This window comes from Prunus dulcis, chromosome 4 (assembly GCF_902201215.1).
Source record: "Prunus dulcis chromosome 4, ALMONDv2, whole genome shotgun sequence".
NCBI classification, from domain to species: Eukaryota; Viridiplantae; Streptophyta; class Magnoliopsida; order Rosales; family Rosaceae; genus Prunus; species Prunus dulcis.
In genome coordinates this window covers 5730351-5751890 of record NC_047653.1, presented here as the reverse complement: position 1 = coordinate 5751890, position 21540 = coordinate 5730351, and the positions used below count along the sequence as shown (strand labels likewise).

The 21540-nt window shown below is 37.8% G+C and overlaps 2 protein-coding genes across 2 annotated transcripts; both read right to left on the bottom strand.

Annotated features, from left to right (window-relative positions):
• Positions 1–1020: 1020 nt before the first annotated feature.
• LOC117625171 (probable LRR receptor-like serine/threonine-protein kinase At1g56130) lies at positions 1021–11885 on the bottom strand. Its single transcript, XM_034356777.1, has 25 exons — positions 11852–11885; positions 11583–11760; positions 11339–11410; positions 11103–11179; positions 10834–10900; positions 10653–10724; positions 10424–10495; positions 10272–10343; positions 10101–10172; positions 9919–9990; positions 9735–9806; positions 9567–9638; positions 9329–9394; positions 9106–9168; positions 8875–8919; positions 8676–8734; positions 8096–8478; positions 7823–8018; positions 7570–7713; positions 7355–7420; positions 2778–2830; positions 2431–2641; positions 1768–1999; positions 1525–1675; positions 1021–1428 (listed from the first exon to the last, which is right to left on the bottom strand). Exons 1-25 carry the CDS (start codon positions 11883–11885, stop codon positions 1021–1023), a joined length of 3009 nt encoding a protein of 1002 aa, XP_034212668.1.
• A 7001-nt stretch (positions 11886–18886) lies between these two features.
• On the bottom strand, positions 18887–21324 carry LOC117624271. Its single transcript, XM_034355424.1, has 5 exons — positions 21199–21324; positions 20651–20731; positions 20038–20136; positions 19871–19924; positions 18887–19341 (listed from the first exon to the last, which is right to left on the bottom strand). Exons 1-5 carry the CDS (start codon positions 21253–21255, stop codon positions 19084–19086), a joined length of 549 nt encoding a protein of 182 aa, XP_034211315.1. The 5' UTR covers positions 21256–21324; the 3' UTR covers positions 18887–19083.
• Positions 21325–21540: the final 216 nt, after the last annotated feature.

The following is a 21540-nucleotide window of genomic DNA, read 5'->3' as shown; positions in this document are numbered from 1 at the left end:
GAAAAAATTAGATTTTTTTGTATAAAAATAATATAGTCACAACTTTACTGGGTGATATATATATATATCTATCTATCTTGCGGCTATACTCGTTAGATTTGAGGCAATTTGGATGAAATTGCCATAAACCAAGAACAAAACTTTTCACAATTAGCATCGAACTAATTTATATCGGCTGTACTATTTCTCTCCTAATCCCCATCTTGCTTTCCCTCTTAACCCATTTATTACAGTAAAGAAAGAAGAAGAAAATGCGAATCTGCAAGTGCCGAATTGAGGCTGAACCGCTCAAACTGTAAAACAGATGGAGGAAATTCAATCCATTTCCCAAATAAAAAGAAAATTCAAAACTTACATAGCTATTCTATCCAAAATAAAGTTAAGGATCTATTTGGCTGCTGAGAAAGTTGTAGTTCCGAACATTATTAGAATTTGGTATTACTGAGATGGAAGTTTTCCATTTGTCATAAAGCAAAAACAAACATAAATCAAACAAAGTTTTGTTTAATTCGGGATAAGTTTTCTTCCGTTTTCACATCAACCAAGCATAACTGGTTTTGATATACAAAATAATCACAAATCACAAATAGTCGGAGTATTTTGGAACATATAGAGGTACCAAATGGGGAACTTGATTTCTCTGCATATTTTCTCGAGGTGGGCAGCAGACTTCATTTTCTTTTGATTAAAAGTCATTTTGGTCCCTGTAGTTCATGGGATAAAATGGCACATGTTATGATTTTTGTGATTTTTGTAACACCATGTGGACATGTGCTAAGTCCTAAGTAGTAATAAAGTAAATGATGGAAATTAAAAATATAAAGGAATTCATACATCCCGACAGGCTGTGAATGCTTAATGTAGTAATTAATACTAATTAACTTAACATGAAGATGACATGGTTGATAGGGTTGTGGCAGATGATATTCGGCTTGGCGAAGTTGGACAAGTCTGCTTTAAAACCATTGTTGGCAAGAAGCAAGTGTTTCTCCTCTCTTTTTCCTCTCTTTTTCCTTAAGATCACATTCCTTCTCCTATAATGCCAGTGAGCATTGATCCAGTCACATTTACCGGAGACGGGGCAGGGTCAATCCTGGAGCTAGCACCAGTTGTGCTCCCTTCAGTCTGATGGTTGAGGAGAACGTTGCTCTCAGTTGATGAGGTACCATCATCCACCAAAAAGCTACTTGTGGTTACATCTTTGAAATCCCAACCCGCCAAATAACTTGGCTTTGACATAACAGTGCTTGCTTCAATATCTCCAGAAAGTATTGCCACCACACGTGACATCGATGGCCTCATCATTGGTGAAGCCTGAGTACAGAGGAGAGCTGCTTTTATCAATCTAGTTGCGTCATTTTCATCAAACTCTATCAATCTTGGATCCACCAGCCCCAGACTCTGGTCGTTTTCATGTAGAGTCCATGCCTGAAAACAAACATCATGGCATGGTCAAAAAGGAAAAAAATAAAGAAGTTTTCACAGCAATGCTAAAGTAAAAGTAGCTAGGCAAAGTTTTCCTACCCATTCAAGAAGATAAATCTTCTCAGGATCCAAGTTGTCGTCAGAATTTGGTCTCCCGCTGAGGATCTCCAAAGCAACAACCCCGAAACCAAAAACATCAGCCTTTTCTGTCAGATGTCCGCGCATTGCATACTCCGGCGCCAAATAGCCTCTACAAGATTATCAAATGCTTACTAAAAACGTTGCTTGGATTACACCCTCCCTAGTCATGATTAACAATGTATAACATAAACGAGGGCTTACATTGTGCCTGCAACCCGGGTGCTCATGTGTGTTTTCTTGTCATCATAAAGCTTTGCCCATCCAAAATCTGATATTTTTGGGGAGAGTTCTGCATCTAGCAAAATATTACTGGCTTTGACGTCTCGATGTACAATCCTGGGCTTTGACTCCTCATGAAGGTAAGCAAGTCCTCTTGCTGTTCCTAATAATATATTGAAGCGGGTAGGCCAGTCAAGGTGCAAGTCATTTCTTCCTGAAACATTACATGGAAAAACAACCAATGCACATATAAGAGAAAAAGGAAAAATAAAATTAATGAAAATATGTTTTGATATGAGAATTGGGCTGGTTTAACATATTTTAATTGTTCAGGATACTTAATTGAATAATCCCTTGTACAGAGCAAAAACTAATAAAATATAACTAGCAGTAGTTTTCTTCTTTCTTTATTTTCCAGCAGAAAACCAAGGCAGTGAAAGAAGATTTATTCTCAAGGAAAAAACTTGGATGTAACTTCAGAGTACTTCAAACTGCAGAATATTCTGATTCAGATAATTACTCTTTTGGTTTCTTTAAACTTCACTCCTCAGTAGAGAAAAATTATAACAAATGGTTGCATAAAAAACTTGGATGAACGTTTAGAGTACTTGAAACTGCAGAGTATTCTGTTTCTATAAAACCTACCAAAAAGTGCCTGATCAAGGCTCTTGTTTTCAAGATACTCATAAACCAAAATACGGTGGCTTCCTTCAATGCAGCATCCATACAATTTCACTAGATTGCGATGTTGGACTGTAGATATCGTAGCAATCTCGGTTACAAATTGACTCTTCCCTTGGTGAGATGCTACTGAAAGTTGCTTCACAGCCACTACCCTCCCATCAGAAAGTGTACCCTATAAACAGAAATACCTTTCAGTGACATGAAAGGGAAGTAAAAAGAATCTATTTTGCTTCTCTCCCAATTTCTTTTTGTAAGAAGTCGAAGTCATTACTTTAAAGTAGCAGATATTGATGCAAAATAGATTTCACCTTATAAACAGGTCCATATCCTCCCTCTCCTAGCTTATTTGATGGATTAAATGTTGAAAATTGGCTCAAATGTAGAAGAATTTTGGAGTTGCCCATGTGTGTCAATGTTAGTTGCCCATGTGAATCAATGTTGGCTTGCTATCTTGGTCAAAATGGGTGGATTGTTTGGTAGCCATCCATGGTTGGTAGCCAACATATGAATAGTTTGAGTTTGCATTCACACTCTTGCATCTTTGGCTATAAATTGGAAGAAATGGTTTCATTTGAAGCATCCAACCAAGGATCTAACCAAGTGTTGAGTAGAAGAGAAAAATAGCAAGAAAGGCATTTTGCCAAAGAGAGAAACAAATTCTCTCTAGTTGTTCTTTGCTTTGTATCATTGTTTTCTCTTCCTTTGTGAGTGTGTGAGGTTGGGTGTATTTGGGTCTTTGGGAAATTGAGTGGTAAACACTATTGTATATCTCATTGATTATAGTGGAATACTCCGTCGTCTCCAAACTGGATGTAGGCAATTGCCGAACCAGTATAAATCTTGGTGTTGTTCTTGTTGATTATTTTGTTCAATTTTTCTCCTGCCTGTTGTTATTTATTTTTCACTCGCAGTTGGTTGACGCTTCCGCACAACAAGTGGTATCAGAGCTCCAGTTTTTCGACTGGGGTTTCGTGGGAGTGAAAAATCTGTCGGTGCTACAGTGACGGGTGAATAGTGCACGTGAATAGTGTCGGTGCTACAGTGCTCCGTGAATAGTGCTGTGCTACAGTAGCAGTGAATAGTGCCGGGCAGATTTGATGGCTGGAGAAAAAGTTGAAATTTTGAAGGAGAAGGAATCGACATCGTCTTCGTCGGCATCTACATCCAATAGACATCCAATTGCCACTACAAGGTTAGAGGTTGATAAATTCAATGGCTCTAATAATTTTGGTATGTGGCAATGTGAAGTTATGGATGTGTTGTATCAACAAGAGTTGGATATGGTTCTGGAGGATAAACCAGAAGATATTGATGACAAGCAATGGACTCGAATTAATCTCCATGCTTGTGCCACTATTCGATCGTTCCTTGATAAGGAGTTGAAATACCCGTATATGAAGGAAACTTCTGCTAAGAAGTTATGGATGAAATTGGAGGAGAAGTATATGACCAAGAGCGCAGAAAATCGGCTCTTCTTGAAGAAACGACTCTTCCGATTTCAATATCGTTCAGGTATTTCTATGCATGAACACCTCAATGATTATAATAAAATACTTGCTGATTTAGCAAACCTTGATGTGATAATTCCTGACGAGGATAAGGCACTATGTTTGTTAAATTCATTGCCTGATGATTATGATCATTTGACAACTACTTTGTTGTATGGAAAATCCGAGGTGAAATTGGATGAGGTGTCTGCGGCATTGGTGAATCATGAGTGTCGTAAAAAGGAACAGAAGACTCAAAATTCACAAACCGAGGCACTCGTTGCAAGGGGTCGAACAGAGGAAAGAAAATCTGGGAAGCGGGGAAAATCTCGTTCAAAGTCACGAGGGAAGTTTCCTGCTAAAGATGAATGTGCCTTTTGTCGCCAAAAGGGTCATTGGAAGAAAGACTGCCCCAAATTGAAGAACAAGGAGAAGGAGAAAGCGGGTTCTGAAGCAAATGTTGCAAAATCTGGAGATGAAGATTTCGAGTTTGCTTTGGCTAGTTCATCTGCTGATGGTCACTCAACTGAGTGGATTTTGGATTCAGGTTGCACCTATCATATGTGTCCTATTCGGGAATGGTTTTCTAGCTTCGAGGAGCTGGATGGTGGAGTTGTTTTGATGGGCAACAATAATGCCTGCAAAACACAAGGGATAGGCAAAATCTGTTTAAAGATGCATGATGGAACAGTCAGAGAATTGAGTGATGTTCGGTATGTTCCGGATATGAAGAAGAATCTCATCTCATTGGGCGCTTTGGAATCCAAGGGTCTCAAGATCACCATGGAGGGTGGAGTTCTTAAAGCTGTGCATGGGGCACTGGTGGTGATGAAAGGTACAAGACGAAATAACTTGTATTTCTTGCAGGGTAGTACAGTTATTGGTGGAGCAGCTATCACCGAAGCTGCTGACGCAGATAGCACAGACACCACAAGGTTATGGCATATGCGCCTTGGGCATGCTGGTGAAAAAGCGTTGCAAGGATTGGTGAAGCAAGGCTTATTGAAAGGTGCAAAGGCATGCAAATTGGAATTATGTGAACACTGTGTGCTGGGTAAGCAAACTAGAGTGAAATTTGGCACTGCTATTCACCACACTAAAGGCATTCTAGATTATGTTCACACTGATGTTTGGGGACCTTCCAAGAATGCATCTTGGGGAGGTAGCCATTATTTTGTCTCCTTTGTTGATGACTTCTCTAGAAGAATATGGGTGTACACCATGAAGCGTAAAGATGAAGTCTTGAAGATATTCCTGAAGTGGAAAAAGATGATTGAAACGCAAAGCGGTCGAAAGATCAAGACTCTCAGATCAGACAATGGTGGTGAATATAAGTCTGATCCTTTCTTGAAAGTTTGTCAAGATGAGGGTATTGTGAGGCACTTCACGGTTAGGGAGACACCGCAACAGAATGGGGTGGCGGAGCGCATGAACCGTACTTTGCTTGAGAAAGTTCGGTGTATGTTGTCTAATGCTGGTTTAGGCAAGGCGTTTTGGGCTGAGGCGATTACTTATGCAAGCCATCTCATTAATCGGTTGCCTGCTGCTGCGAATGAGGGCAAAACGCCCATGGAGGTATGGTCTGGTAAACCTTGTACTGATTACAAGTATTTACACATATTTGGTTGTCCTGCTTACTATCATGTCAGGGAAAGCAAGTTAGATCCAAGAGCAAAGAAGGCTCTATTTATGGGATTTAGCAATGGCGTGAAGGGATACCGACTTTGGTGTCCAGATGAGAAGAAAATTGTTGTAAGCAGAGATGTGACTTTTGATGAGGCTGCTATGGTAAATCAGAACAAGCATGAAGGTGAAATTGAAGCAACTAAGACCATGAGTAGTTCAAAGCAGGTGGAGTTACTGAAAACTCCAGTTGTTCCAGTAAGGTCTGATACTACAGACACTAGTCCTACAGTTGATTCTGATGAAGAGGACGAGGATGATGAAGAGGAGGCACCTACCCAAGAGCCTCCACAGCAACAAGATTCTATTGCAATCAGAAGATCGAGAAGGGAGATTCAAAAGCCTGTTCGATTTACTGATATTGTGGCATATGCACTTCCCGTTATTGAAGATGATATTCCATCCGCCTACAAAGAAGCTGTCAGAAGTTCAGAGAGCGTGGAGTGGAAGAAATCTATGGATGAGGAGATGAAGTCTCTTCATAAAAATGAGACTTGGGAGCTGGTTCAGTTACCAAAGGGGAAGAAAGCAATTGGTTGCAAATGGGTTTATGCCAAGAAGATGGAATCTTTGGGAAAGGACAATGTGAGATTCAAAGCCAGATTAGTAGCTAAAGGATATGCTCAGAAGGAAGGCATTGACTACAATGAGGTATTTTCTCCTGTAGTAAAACATTCCTCTATTCGTATTTTGTTGGCTTTGGTTGCACAGTTTGACCTTGAGTTGGCTCAACTTGATGTCAAGACTGCATTCTTACATGGTGATTTGGAGGAAGAAATTTATATGTCTCAGCCAGAAGGTTTTAAGGTTGCTGGAAAAGAAAATTGGGTTTGCAAATTGCAAAAATCATTGTACGGCTTGAAGCAGCCTCCAAGACAATGGTATAAGCGATTTGATCGGTTTATGATCGGGCAGAAGTACACAAGAAGTCATTATGACCATTGTGTATACTTTCGCAAACTACAAGATGGAACCTTCATCTATCTGCTTTTATATGTTGATGATATGCTTATAGCATGTAAAAGCAAAAAGTGGTTGATTGAGATGGGGGATTGGGAGACGACCATTGAGAGTGTTGCTTCGAGGTTTTGAGCCAAGGTGGAGATTGTTGAAAATTGGCTCAAATGTAGAAGAATTTTGGAGTTGCCCATGTGTGTCAATGTTAGTTGCCCATGTGAATCAATGTTGGCTTGCTATCTTTGTCAAAAAGGGTGGATTGTTTGGTAGCCATCCATGGTTGGTAGCCAACATATGAATAGTTTGAGTTTGCATTCACACTCTTGCATCTTTGGCTATAAATTGGAAGCAAATGGTTTCATTTGAAGCATCCAACCAAGGATCTAACCAAGTGTTGAGTAGAAGAGAAAAATAGCAAGAAAGGCATTTTGCCAAAGAGAGAAACAAAGGCATTTTGCCAAAGAGAGAATCAAATTCTCTCTAGTTGTTCTTTGCTTTGTATCATTGTTTTCTCTTCCTTTGTGAGTGTGTGAGGTTGGGTGTATTTGGGTCTTTGGGAAATTGAGTGGTAAACACTATTGTATATCTCATTGATTATAGTGGAATACTCCGTCGTCTCCAAACTGGATGTAGGCAATTGCCGAACCAGTATAAATCTTGGTGTTGTTCTTGTTGATTACTTTGTTCAATTTTTCTCCTGCCTGTTGTTATTTATTTTTCACTCTCAGTTGGTTGACGCTTCCGCACAACATTAAAATCTTCTGTTGCAGCTCTCAACTCAGCATAACTGAAAGTATTTGGTCGGGGACCTAATCCTAGAAGATCTGCATATTCGAAAGAGAGCATGACATAGGTTTTAATTTCGAAACAACACATCAGAAGTATTTTCTCTCAAATATGCTTATCAACACTAGAAAGAAACTATACCCGCATGCAGAATTAACCCTTAATAATATGCTCATTGCTCTTTTACCTTCATCGTCATCTTTTTCTGATGTTTTTCTCGGCATATATAAAACTACAAATAAGAATAGCAAGATCACTACTCCGACAGGGACTGCAATACCAACTATCAACCCAGTCCTGCTCTTCTTTCCTGGAGTAGTTGGTGTAAGATCTGAGCAATGAAACATAATAATTGTTCAGTGTGTCAATCAATTGACAGCACATAAATACATTTAAACCATTCATAGGAAATCTTCATAACTTGACATTATTTAATATACCTGATGTAGCATGGACAGCCGATATTAGCGGGCCATAATCACCTTGTTCAGGTATGCAACATGTTCCCTTACCAGCCCAGAACAGATGAATATCTAGGTAATTCTCTGTCACATTAACCTTGAAGGGTCTCGCAACTGCTCTGTTAACCCCACCTGCCTCCTTCGATATGTCGAAGTCCTTCCTTGTGAGGTTCCCCTAGGAAGCAAATGAAGAGATAGTTAAATAATTCTGTCTAATGAGGTTGCCTTCAAATAGTTTATTAGCAGCCTTACTTGAATATAGATATCAAATACACGCCTTCCTAGACTTTGCCAAGTTTGTGTAGTGCGGCTAACAAAAACCGTTTCTGCAAATTGCAATGTTACAGTATAAGGTCCATTCTGAAGACCCAGGCCATAGTATCTCAGTGAACCTAGGGACACTCTTGAAGTCTCGAAAAGCTCTGGTGTCAAATCTGCCCCGGAGACTTGCTTAAGGGTGGTTTCCACAAATGATTGAGTCAAATTATCAGAAAAACCCGCATTGCTAACAGCCCAGTTCTGTGTACTGTTTACATTAAATGTTGCTGGGCCAAGAGCTGAGTCTTCAGCCTCATACAATATGCCGTCATTTCCTCTCATTTGAGGTCCTCCACACTTGATTGAGAAGTTTGTATCTGTACAATTCAATTTAATAGCACAAGCTTTGATTAGTGAAAAAACTTCAAACTGATGTAATAGCACAAGATATGCTTACTAGATTTATCAAGACATTCCTACAACATGTATACATAATGAGATAAGCAATGCCTATTGCTGTAACATGATCTTGCATTAAAGAAATAAATGCTAGTGAAATATAGAAGAAGATTACATCGTGGGGTATTTCGATTGCATGGAAAATTCCTCTGGAGGCAATTCAATCCAGGAAGACTGTAAACACAGAGAACAATTATTATTTATAATAATTAAACTGTAGTGGAAGAATCCAATAAACTGCGAAAGTGTAATAGCAATCACTTTATTATGTTTGAACGATCCGTCTTTAAAAAGGGTATTTCGATTCAACTCACGTTATGTTTGAACTGTCAAATGTGAAGTTGTTGACCACTAAATTCCTGCATAAAATCATTAATCAATCCACATATGAAGATGAAAATTTCGTGTTCACAATCTCAACACATATCAGTTCTTCAAATCCATCCCTTCTAATTTATTGAATTTCATTCATATGGTATTATATATGCACAATGAAGGTGATTTGGACCATAAAAATGAAGGTGAAAGATAAAAAGGAGACATACAGTTGCGATATTGTGGTTACCCATGGGGGAAAGCTTCCTGAGAAATAGTTGTAAGACAAATCTCTGCACATAACAATACAGAATGAGAAGGCACATAAATGCATGAAAATTCAAAGGAATTTAAGTAAGAAAAAGGCTGCCAGAATGCGCGCAGACACACACACACAGAGTAATGGTTTCATTGCCAGTACATATAGCATACTTTTATGACATTAGGACTTACATAGTCTGAAGTTGATTGCTCTTTTGGCTTGGAAGAGGTCCAGACAGACTATTGTTTCCAAGAAATCTGGCCATATCAATTATAGGAGGCACCCAAGGAAAAAAAATAAAAAATAAAAAAAGAAGAAACAAAGAAACAAAGAAACAAGAAAAAGGTCATATGAACGACTAAGTTTCTGAGCAGGAAATTCAAGGGCATAAGTACAAAAAAGGGGAATAATGAAGGCAGGCCTTATTACAAATATGTAAGAGAACTCATGTTGAACAAAGAACTTGGGAGTTGGCCTGTTAAATTGTTGAAACCCAGATCCCTGCAACATTAGTGATAGGTTAGAGGAACAATTAGAATGATAAGAAAATTAATTGGTATCTTTGGGATTCAAGCTTATATATCTGCTGGAACGTACAGTATCTTTAAACGTTGATATTCTCCAAAATCAGTAGGGATGCTACCATTGATTAATGTATTCCGTAGAACTCTGTTACACCACCAAAAAAAATTAGTGGACAAGTAAATGGAGTAAGATTTTCAATTTGAAAAGGAAAACGAAGTTTGATCACAGTGCGTGAATGAAAGAGGTGTTAACTTACAAATCAGTTAAGTTCTTCAAATTTCTTATGAAATCAAGAGACGAGCTCACATAATATATATCACTGATTCGCCTTCATTATCATACACAAACATAAATGATGCCCAGTAAAAGGAGGAGAGGGAGAGAGAGAGAGAGAGAGAGAGAGAGAGAGTTTAAAATGTATTAAGCATTTGCCCTTACATGGATTCCAATGAAGTCAGTTGAGAAAAACTGGTTGGTATTGGACCTTCAAAAGAGTTCCCTTGAAATCTCCTACAAAAACATTTGAGATGCTTGTGAATAAAAGACCCATCTCAGCCATGCAGATGTGCTTTCATAAACTGCAGAAGGTTAAAAGTTTGCCACACTTACAAAGAAGTTAGATTTCTCCAATTCCCAATGAAAGAAGGTATCTTTCCTGAGACAGGATTGTCTGATGCATAGCTAAAATTCAAAAAGTTGACTCATAGTAAGCTCATCCCAGAATAGAAATCTCAAAGTACTGAATAAACAAAAAAACTTACAGTTCTTTCATGTTGATGAGCTTAGCAAATGTTGAAGGAATTTCTCCACCGAGTCCACAGCTGTCCATGTAACTGTGAAAATAATACACTTGATTGCTACCAATTTCATACGATAAACGCATTCCTTGCTCATCGATAATGAATTAACAAATAAACCGCTCCTTTAAGAGAAAATAATTACACATTGCAACATGTGATTCAAATTCGATGAGTTAAATGAAGCACTCACAATAGCCTGAGATTGACTAAGTTACCAAGTTCTGGAGGGAGTGTTCCGGAGAAATTATTTGATCCAAAGGACCTACAACAAGTCATGTTGAAGAGGTATAGATTTAAATGATAGGGGGTTCTATATTTAACATGTCTAAAACACAAAATTTAATTGTGTTTTCTTATGTTTCATTGCTTACAGCATAAATAGCTCCTTAAGGTTTCCAAGCTCCTTGGGGATGGGCCCAGAGAACGAATTGTGGGAAACTGACCTGAATGGAAATATCAATTAAAGATATTAGCACCGGTTTATAATTCAGGATAAAAACAGAATAACTTTATGTATAAACTAATTCAAGATATTAGCACTATAACTAGTAAGTCAATTATTGAAATTGTACATGGGAAATGAGACTCATCAAAGTATTTGACAGATGAAAAATTTATACTAAAACAAATGGCGTTTCACTACTTACAATACCCAACGCAGACATATTGCCGATGAATGCTGGTAGGGGACCGGTGAAATAGTTATGATCAAGTTTCCTACAAGAATTGAAACAAAATGCAATGACCAGCGATTAATCTCTGAGTATAAAAAATATTCCTGACAATTTTGAACGGTAAGAAACCTGTGTCTTTTATATGAAAATGTTAACTGCGATAAACCAAACAACAGAGAAGGGGGTTGGAAAAACTTCATACAAAACGGCCAGATATCTTAAAGCTTCAAATTCTTTTGGAAACATCCCTCGTTTGTTCAGAGCATGAACTCGACTGGAAAGAAAAAAGATTGAGCAGTTAGGCACTTAATATTACAATTGATATATCAGGCATGTTCTGCTTAGTTTTCTAAACTAGATAATTAATTGATTTGCTACAGTCAACAACACAAGACTAAAGAATATGGAGAGAGAGAGAGAGAGAGAGAGAGAGGAGGGTAACATACAGTTTGGTAATGTGGCAGGTAGTATTTTTGTCATAAGTACAGTCACAACTGACGGCTGGATTATTCTCTGGCTTTTCAAACTCGCTTCCATTGATGGCAAATCCAATGCATGGCTCTCCTCCACGGATAGGCAGGGCTTGCATTTCCCATTGCTGGAATATTGAGAGCAACGCCGTCACTGCAGTCTCAATTCAATCGTTGTGTACACATCACATAACGTACTTAAGTTGCAAAAGGAAACAAAAAAACAAAAAATATATATTCTGTACCTTCAGATGCATCGGTAGTAGCATTTTGAGCCATGGATACTTGAAACCAGAAGCAGCTGAGAAAGCATAGACTGCAAAAGGACGCTGAAAGAGACCATGGTTGCTTCAACATCCTCCTCAAATTGATAATGTTATTGTAAATGGTTCCCAAACTACTTATTCTAACGCAAAGAGTAGAGAAAAACGATTTTCAAACATGAACTATTGATCACTTTCTATTCATACATATATCTGTTGAAAATTGTTTTTGGGTCACTGAGAAAGACAACGTTGACAACTCCAGCATAGAGGTGTCAAACGGGCCGTGCCGGGCCGGTCTATCCCATTTAAACTCATGCTTTTAACGTTTTCGTGTCGGGCCAGGCAAGCCCATTTAATTTATCAAGACGTGCCGTGCCAGCCCATTCAATAAAATCATTGATTCCGGCCCGGCCCAAAGCCCATGTCCATATTGAAACGGGCCGGGCCAGGCTCGTGCTCGTGCCATACTCGGGCCCAAGAACCAATCCATTTAATTTGAATTTTTCACTTGATTTTTTTTTTCCCACTAGATAATTCAAATTATAAACATTAAAAATATAATTAGAGGCAAGAAATGATGAAGTATTTGAAAACATTAATCAATCAAATATCCAAACAATATTAAATGGCGGAGGGCAAAAAGTGTCCAACTCCACAAAGTCCACTTCAACTTTTCATCTTTAAACAACTTATTATTTTATATGCGAAAAAATGTATTGCTTTGATTATAAGAGAAACGTATATGTCATATTTACTGATTAGATATCAAGTCCAATGTTGTTTAATTAATTTGTATTTAATATGTTTAATTAATTTAGAACCCAAGTAATTTCCCTGAAATAAAAGACTTCAAATATATATTTATGATTAAAAAAATATATATATATAAACAATGACATTAGATGTCAAATTATTTCATTTTGACTTTTGAGAAAGAAAAAAATATTAAGTAGGCCATGCTTGGGCCGTGCTTAGGCTCGTGCTTGGGCTCGTGCCCGGCTTGAAGCGTGCTCCGGCCAAGTCTGGCCCATGTGGGGCCATGGGCCAGCTCGGTCTATTGGACCTCATTTTTTGATCCCGATTCAGCTCAAGTTTTCGTGTCGTGCCGAGCACTGCCCATTAATATTCGTGCTCGTACCGAGCCGTGCCTCATTTAAACGAGTTGAACTTGTACCTTACTGGGCTGGCCCGTCCCGTTTGACACCTCCAGCATCAGGACTACGTTGACCCCAGAAGTCTTGCATAGATTTTTTTTCCTTTCCAAGTGGCATGTGATCAGATGGTTGCCACGTTTCCAAGTTCCCACTTGCAGTGGACTAATTCTTTGACAAGTGACATCCACATTGAATATTATTATTATTATCGTTGAGCCATTTAATTTAGAGCTTGAAATATTAGATACTCATCTCATGACTTTTCCAATTTAATACTTTTTCTTGTTCACGAATTTATTAAAGTGAAGGACGGATGCGCTCTCCATTGAATTAGAAAATTAATTTTTCTGAAAGAGAGATAACAATGTGAGATCCGAATAACACAAGACCATTCATTTCTTCGACCACTTTTCTACGAGACGAAGTCTACACGTCCTTGACTTTATGTATTTTAATCCGACTGTCATTGAATTGGCAATAAAGAAACAAGGCCTTATTTAACACTTTGGACGACAAAATGTCAAATTGTCAAAGGTGATGAATTGCCGACAGTTTGATGATGTGGAATGAGCCCTACAATTACAACAATTCCAGAGGATTCCCCAGCCCAGGCAAGGTGGGGCCTAGCCCAAGAAGTAGTTTCCAGCGGGCAAATGCAGCTCTAGCAGCTGGTGGACTCCACAACCCGGGGCAAGCTCAAAGGTAAAAATAGCTTGGGCTGTTGTCTAGGTTTGCAGACGTCAGTGATAACGTTAGCAGCGAAATTTTTAAAAAATATATAAAAATATACTAAGAATTTCAGAATTTTTAAAAAATAAATACTTAGTCATATTCTTCACTTTCCACACCAAAACTCTATAAAAATTCATCTCCTCATATTTCATGTGAATAGTGGTTGTCTTTAGGTTGCCATGGCAATGGGTGGAAATACCACAAGTCTTTTGAAAGGGCTGCCACTATTCACATGAATAGAAACAACCCTTATCTTGCCCTTGCTATTTGCCATAGCAAATAGGAGGAAGTGCTCTTACTAACGTCATCATAGAATCGATTTTTTTAACAAAATTATTCTTTTACTAGATAATTATCCTTCTTCCAGATAATTATTCTTCTTTTAAGTTTTCAATCATTAGATTAGAGTAGAATGAATGGCTAAGATTAAACAAACTAATTTTTTATATTTTTTTATATAATAATATATTGCGATTAATTTTTTATTGACTTCCCCATTCCATTTTCTCTCTCTGTATTAATATTTAGCTTATTTTTTTACACAACCCTTGAAAATGTATTTGAGTCTCACTCTGCCCCTTGAACAAGGACGAATCCATGTACAGACTTAGTGCATAGCGTGACTCAAATACACTTTCAGGGGGCATATCATAAAATAAGCCTTAATATTTTTGGAGCTTTAAGCTCTGTTTGGTATCCTACTTAAAAAAGTAAATTCAAAAACTACGATTCTTGTTAAAAACACGAGTTTTCAAAGAGTGATCTTAAAACTATGATTCTTGTTAAAAACATGAGTTTTTAAAGAGAGATTTTAAGATCATAAACTTGTTTGGTATTGAACTCTATACTATTTTCAAGATCTAAAAAAATTAGAATTAAATGAGCCCAAGAGAACATGTGTTGTATAACAACATAAGTTAAATGAGCTTAAGAAACACTATGGCTAAAAATACAAGGACGGGGTTTTGCTTCATCTTTTGTATTGGCTTATATAAGCCATAGACCGTTTTCTTTCTAGGGTTTGAAGAATCCAACTTTGGAGTGGGTTTGAGAGGAGAGAAATCTCCACTCTACCATGCTAGGACCAGCCACCAAGAGGAGATGGCAAGCACCTTACCTCCTCTTGGTCATCTTCTTCATCTCTTACACTACTACGTTTATGTGTATGAACTACAGGGTATCTACTTTGGTACCTTGTGAAGACTCTATAAAGCAAGCAACAAGGAAGAAGGTCTTTCCAAAGGTGAAAACTCGGAGATCATCCAAGAGAGTTTCAAGGATAAGAAAGTCTCATCCTCCCTTTTCTTTTGTGCATAAGTGAGATTAGACCTAGAAAGATACTTGGAATTTGGTAGCATTAGGCTTAATAAGATCTAAAATTCGCTTCCGCCTCTTTGAATGTTTGATTCATGTATATTGTAGCTTAAAATCCGTGAGTTTAAATTTAAATGCATGTTTCCTTCAGAGGCTGAGTTATGGAGTCGCCTTAGAGGTTTCCAAATTGCTTGGGCTAAGGGTATTAGGACCCTTGATGTTGAATGTGACTCTTTTATCTGTTGTTTCTCTGATGGCTAAGGCTTCTAGAGAAATGAGGAAACAAGTATGGAGTCGGTAAAGAAGTTCTTGGAGAAAGAAGGTGAAATGGCAATGACAATGGATGGGCCGCCTTCTTGCTGTTTAGGTACCCAACAACCTACAAACCACAAGCATCATGCCTTCCATGTCAAAATTCCAAAAATAAAAAATTGAAGCAACAAACCATATACAAATCCAAATAAAAAAACAGCAGTTTACAGATAAGTCTAGACCAAGCACTATATACCAAGTGGCTATGTTGGAAGTGATCTTGAAGAAAGCTGATGGATCATGGGCAGGGGGTAGCTTTCAGTTTCAGGATCACTGCTATTGTCTTTCATTAATTTTTACCCTTTATTTTCAAACATAGAAAATGTGGTTGATTGTCATGAACCAAGAACAAAATTTTCACAATAACCATGAAAGGATATTCCAAGAGCATTGGATATGTAGATTAAATTCAAATCATCATTGAGGAATATGACATCTACCTTATATTCATCAACTTGAGAAAAATGGGCAACCACGATTCAAACTCAAGAAAAGCAAGTATATATATTATTATCCGCCTACCTCTGCATCGTCAATATCTGCAACCACGATTCAAACTCCAGAAGCAGCTGAGAAAGCATAGACTACAAAAGAAGCCAAAGGACGCTGAAAGAGGCCTTTGTTGTTTCAGACTTTCAGTCAATCACAGTGTTCGAAAAATCGGCCTATGCGTGTGGCTAGGTGGCTAGGCGGTTGCTAGGCGGGCTCGAGGAGGCTAGGCTGTCGCTAGGAAGGCGCAATGCTGCTAGGCGGTTCGCTAGGCGGGCGTGAGGCGGCTAGGTGGTCACTAGACGGGCGCGAGGATGCTAGGCGGTCGCTAGGCAGGTTGGGTCTTTTTTCGTTGCCAAACCCGGAGGACAAGGCAGGCGAAACCGAAGAAAACAAATCGAAGCTTGAGTTGATAGAGAAGCGAAATGGCTTGACTGCGAGTGCAAGCTTCTTGTTCGTCTGGAATCTATCTAAAGCGTATAGCCAATCGGCTATACTTTTAAAATATTAAAATATTTTTCATGCTCAAAATCATCATCATGGCTGCCTTCAAAACTGTTCTTCTCATTTGACAGTTGCATATCACCATGACTGCCACACTTAGACTTTGTGCCTTCTTCGAATGCAGGTGCTTAACCCTGATTTTACACATGGGGAAAAAAAAAATTAGAAAAGGTTCTAGCAATTACTCGCAGAAAGACATCATTCTCTAAAACATTACCAGGATTTCTAACTAGGAACTGCATTGCATGGCAAAAAAAAAAACTATTAACCATGTAAAAAGATGAAAGATTTTCCTTTTTTTTAAGTCTCCAATTAATTGCCCAATAAGTAAACAACCTGCACAATTGATCATTCTTTTACGTATTAAGTTCTATCTTGCCATGGTTTGTGACACCTGTATATATACCTTTATTCCATTAAACTGGAATTTGGTGTCTGCCCACTAACCAGCCATTAAGAACAAAAAATATATTGAACAATCGAAATTAAACGTCCCATTAGATTTTATTGGCTTTTAGTCGCTTGTAGTCTGTGCATCAGTTAACGAGACCTTGGGCGTTGACAGAACATAATATGGAATTTGCAAAGCATGAATAAAGCAAAATTGATTCTAAAATAAGACATAAAATAAGATGCTTACAAGCTCTTCATTTAATTTATCCAAAGCTTCATAGTTGATTTTTGAACTCAGCCTCTGCAAGAACAAAATGTCACATTAGTATCTGTTAAATAAATTATAAGTAGGACAATCAACATTGCAGGAAAATTTAAGCACCAAAATCCCATAAACCAGTTTAATATTAACTTACATTTTTAGTATCCATCACAGTAGAAACTTTGACAGCCTTTTCTGGCTTTTTAGCAGGAGCAGCTTTCTTGGCCATTCTGGCTCGTTTTCTATTCTTTCCCTGCCAATTTTATAGTTGCATATAGAGATCAATACATAAGACTCTTTCACTGCACTCTCAATTCAATCGTTGTGTACACATCACATAACGTACTTATGTTAATAGACTGTCCAGAAATCACAAGGAGGAAGAAAAAAACAACATATATGTACTTTGTATTTAAAAGATGCTTAGAAATATGTACAACTTTGGAAAGCATGGCTAGTTTACCTTCAGATGGATCGGTAGTGGCATTTTGAGCCATGGACACCTGAAACCAGAAGCACAGGCTGGAAAAGAAGGCAACGGACACTGAAAGATGCCATGGTTGCTTCAACATCCTCCTGGAATCGATCATGTTGTTGTACACAAGCGCTGGCTCCTCGACGGCACAAAATTTGAATTGCCAATGGTTCCTGAAGTACTTGTTCTAACACAAAGGATGGGGTTTTGCTTCATCTTTTGTATTGGCTTATATAAGCCACATTTAGACCATTTTCTATCTAGGGTTTGAAGAATCCAACTTTGGAGTGGGTTTGAGAGGAGAGAAATCTCCACTCTACCATGCTAGAACCGGCCACCAAGAGGAGAGGGCTAGCACCTCACCGCCTTTTGGTTATCTTCTTCATCTCTTACACTACATTTGTGTGTATAAACTAGAGGGTATCTACTTTGGTACCTTGTGAAGACTCTATGAAGCAAGCAACAAGGAAGAAGGTCATTCCAAATGTGAGACCATCTAAGAGAGCTTCAAGGATAAGAAAGTCTCATCCTTTCCTCCCATTTCTTTTGTGCATAAGTGAGATTAGACCTGGAAACATACTTGAAATTTGGTAGCATTAGGCTTAATAAGATCCAAAATTCCTTTCTGCCTCTTTGAATGTTAGATTCATGTATGTTGTAGCTTAAAATCCATGAGTTTAAATTTAAATGCATGTTTCCTTCAGAGGTTAAGTTATGGAGTCACCTTAGAGGTTTGCAAATGGCATGGGCTAAGGGTATTAGGACCCTTGATGTTGAATGTGACTCTTTATCTGTTGTTTCTCTGACTGGAGAAATGAGGAAACAAGTATAGAGTCAGTGAAGAAGTTCTTGGAGAATGAAGGTGAAATGGCAATGACAATGGATGGGCTGCCAGACAAGTTCTTTGAGTCCTTTATCATGAAAGGCATTAAAGTTGATCTCCTTGAACAGGAGGCAATTTCATGCATGGTGCAGCCTATGCTTACCCTAGTAAGGAAGTTGAGATTGAGGCCAAGGCTTTACGAGTTTGGAAGGCAGTTGGTGTTGCCACTGTTGAGTTAAGGAAGAAGAAGACATGTAAAATTATGGCTCAGGGTCGTCATACCAAGTACCTTGCTCTCGCTACCAAAATCTGAATAGCTTTGCTCTCGCTAACAAAATCTGAATAGCTTGGAAGTTGGAACCGAGACAATTCAGTTTGTGTTCCTATGTAAAGATTTTTCAACAGTGAATAAATTTAATTGAATTATATAAATTCACCGTTTGAGATACAAATCAATTATCAAATTTTCATCAGAAGTCTTTTGGTGTTGTCAATGTTGGGGAAATATTGTTGTCAAACTGGTGCTTCTCTCTACACTAAATAAAGTGTGAACAGCTTGGAACCAACCATTCAATGTTTCAATTTACAAATTTGTGCTCATGGTTATAGTTCACATAGTTTGACATGCAAGCAACGCTCAATTGCATCTCTCCTCAGACTGATACCAATCAAAAAAGTTATCAAAAACAAGAAGATTTAATTGCTTAACCTTTTGACCGCGACATGATACAACTGAATCATTTTTTATTTGAGTCATAATTCGTCAAAATCGCATTCCTCATCATAATTGTATTCGTCATCATAGTTGCATCCATTATATTGGTCATTTGCAACATATGTATCATCATCATGGCCTTGTCTGGCTTCAACCTCTTCACTGTATTCATTACTTTCATGCTCAAAATCATCATCATGACTGCCTTCAAAATTGTTCTTCTCATTTAACAGTTGCATATCACCTGGATTGCCACAATTAGACTTTGTGCCTTCTTGAAATGCAGGTGCATAACCCTGATTTTACACATGGGGAAAAAAAATTAGAAAAGGTTCTGGCAATTACTGGCAGAAAGACACCTCTATTCTCTAAAACCTACCAGGATTTCTAACTAGGTAGGAACTACATTGCATGGCAAAAAAAACTATTAACCATATAAAAAGATGAAAGATTTTCCTATTTTTTAAAGTCTCCCATTAATTGCCAATAAGTAAACAACCTGCACAATGGATCATTCTTTTACGTATTAAGTTCTATCTTGCCATGGTTTGTGACACCTGTATATACCTTTATTCCATTAAACTGGAATTTGGCATCTGCCCACTAACCAGACATTGAGAAAACAAAAACTATATTGAACAAGTAACATCATTTGACAATCGAAATTAAATGTGCCATTAGATTTGATTGGCTTTTAGTCGCTTGTAGTCTGTGCATCAGTTAATGAGACCTTGGATGTTGACAGAACATAATATGAGATTTGCAAAAAAAAAAAAAAAAAGAAGCAAAATTGATTTTAAAACAAGACATATATAAGATGCTTACAAGCTCTTCATTTAATTTATCCAAAGCATCATAGTTGATTTTTGAACTCAGCCTCTGCAAGAACAAAATGTCACATTAGTATCTGTTAAATAAATTATAAGTAGGACAACCAACATGGCAGGAAAATTTAAGCACCAAAAATTCCATAAACCAGTTTATTAACTTACATTCTTAGTATCCATCACAGTAGAAACTTTGACAGCCTTTTCTGGCTTTTTAGCACGAGTAGCTTTCTTGGCCATTCTAGCTCGTTTTCTACTCTTTTCCTGCCAATTTTATTGTTGCATATAGAGATCAATACATAAGACTCAATGCTAGCAGTAAAACATACACAGATAGTCGAAAGAACAAAAGATAAGTCAAATGCAAATAAGATTGAAGTGAAAACTTTCAACACAGTTATGCAGTGTGTGACTCCAATAACAGCTCAGAACTAGGCAAGAACTCTAAGCTAGATGAGACTTCCAAGCCTATGCTTCAGATCACAAAGCACATATGACATGCAGCAAACATAAACTCAAATACGAGAAAAGAGGTCAGTTTTAAAAGTGAAGAATTCCCTTACAATCACAGAGCTAAGGAGAATGAAGAGGCAAATAATGCAGGGGCTGATAATCATGATTAACTACATAACCTTCAATCTAAAGACTCAAAAGCCAAAAATATAGACAACAAATAAAAGAAACCATGGAACAAACAGAAACTAAGAAAGCCCCTAGCCTTGCACCGAATCCTTGTGAACACACATATGATAAAATTTATGGATTTCAAAGGCATTACCTTATCATAGTCCTTGTTCATTGCTTCCCAAATCATTCTTTTAAACAGTGCCGCCTGCTTGCTGTTAAGGTAGCCAACAACCTACAAACCATAAGCATCATGCCTTCCATGTCAAAATTCCAAAAATACAAAATTGAAGCAACAATCATATACAAATCCAAATAAAAGACAATACTTTACAGATAAGTCTAGACCAAGCACTATATACCAAGTGGCTATGATGGAAGTGATCTTGAAGAAAGCTGACGGATCATGGGCAGGGGGTAACTTTCCTTTTCAGGATCACTGCTTTTGTCTTTCATTAATTTTTACCCTTTATTTTAAAACATAGAAAATGTGGTTGATTGTCAAGAACCAAGAACAAAACTTTTCACAATAACCATGAAAGGAAATTCCAAGAGCATTGATATGTAGATTAAATTCAAATCATCATTGAGGAATTTGAGCATCTACCTTCTATTCATCAACTTGAGAAAAATGGGCAACCACGATTCAAACTCAAGAAAAGCAAGAGCAATATATATATATATATATAATTATCTGCGTACCTCTGCATCGTCAATATCAGAGAGGCTTTCTGAGACATCACCATCCGCAGGTGACATTGCGTACCCACAGAGGCCTTTCTCTTCTTGCCCCCTCTTCTGTAACTCTTATGGTTCTTTTAAAGTTTGTGGAATTTATATCGACTGGAGCGTAAATTCCTTGGTTCTCCGAACCGACCTAATTCGGGTTCTTTTGTTCAATTCAAGTTAGTCCAGATTTAGTTTTCATTTTTTAAATCGAAAGCACTGAACGAAACCCAAAAGCTAAAGGAATATAAGAGGGCCAACAAACTAGGTTTAATTGAGATTGGGCCAGCAAACTAGAATACGCAGCCCAGTCCCCCA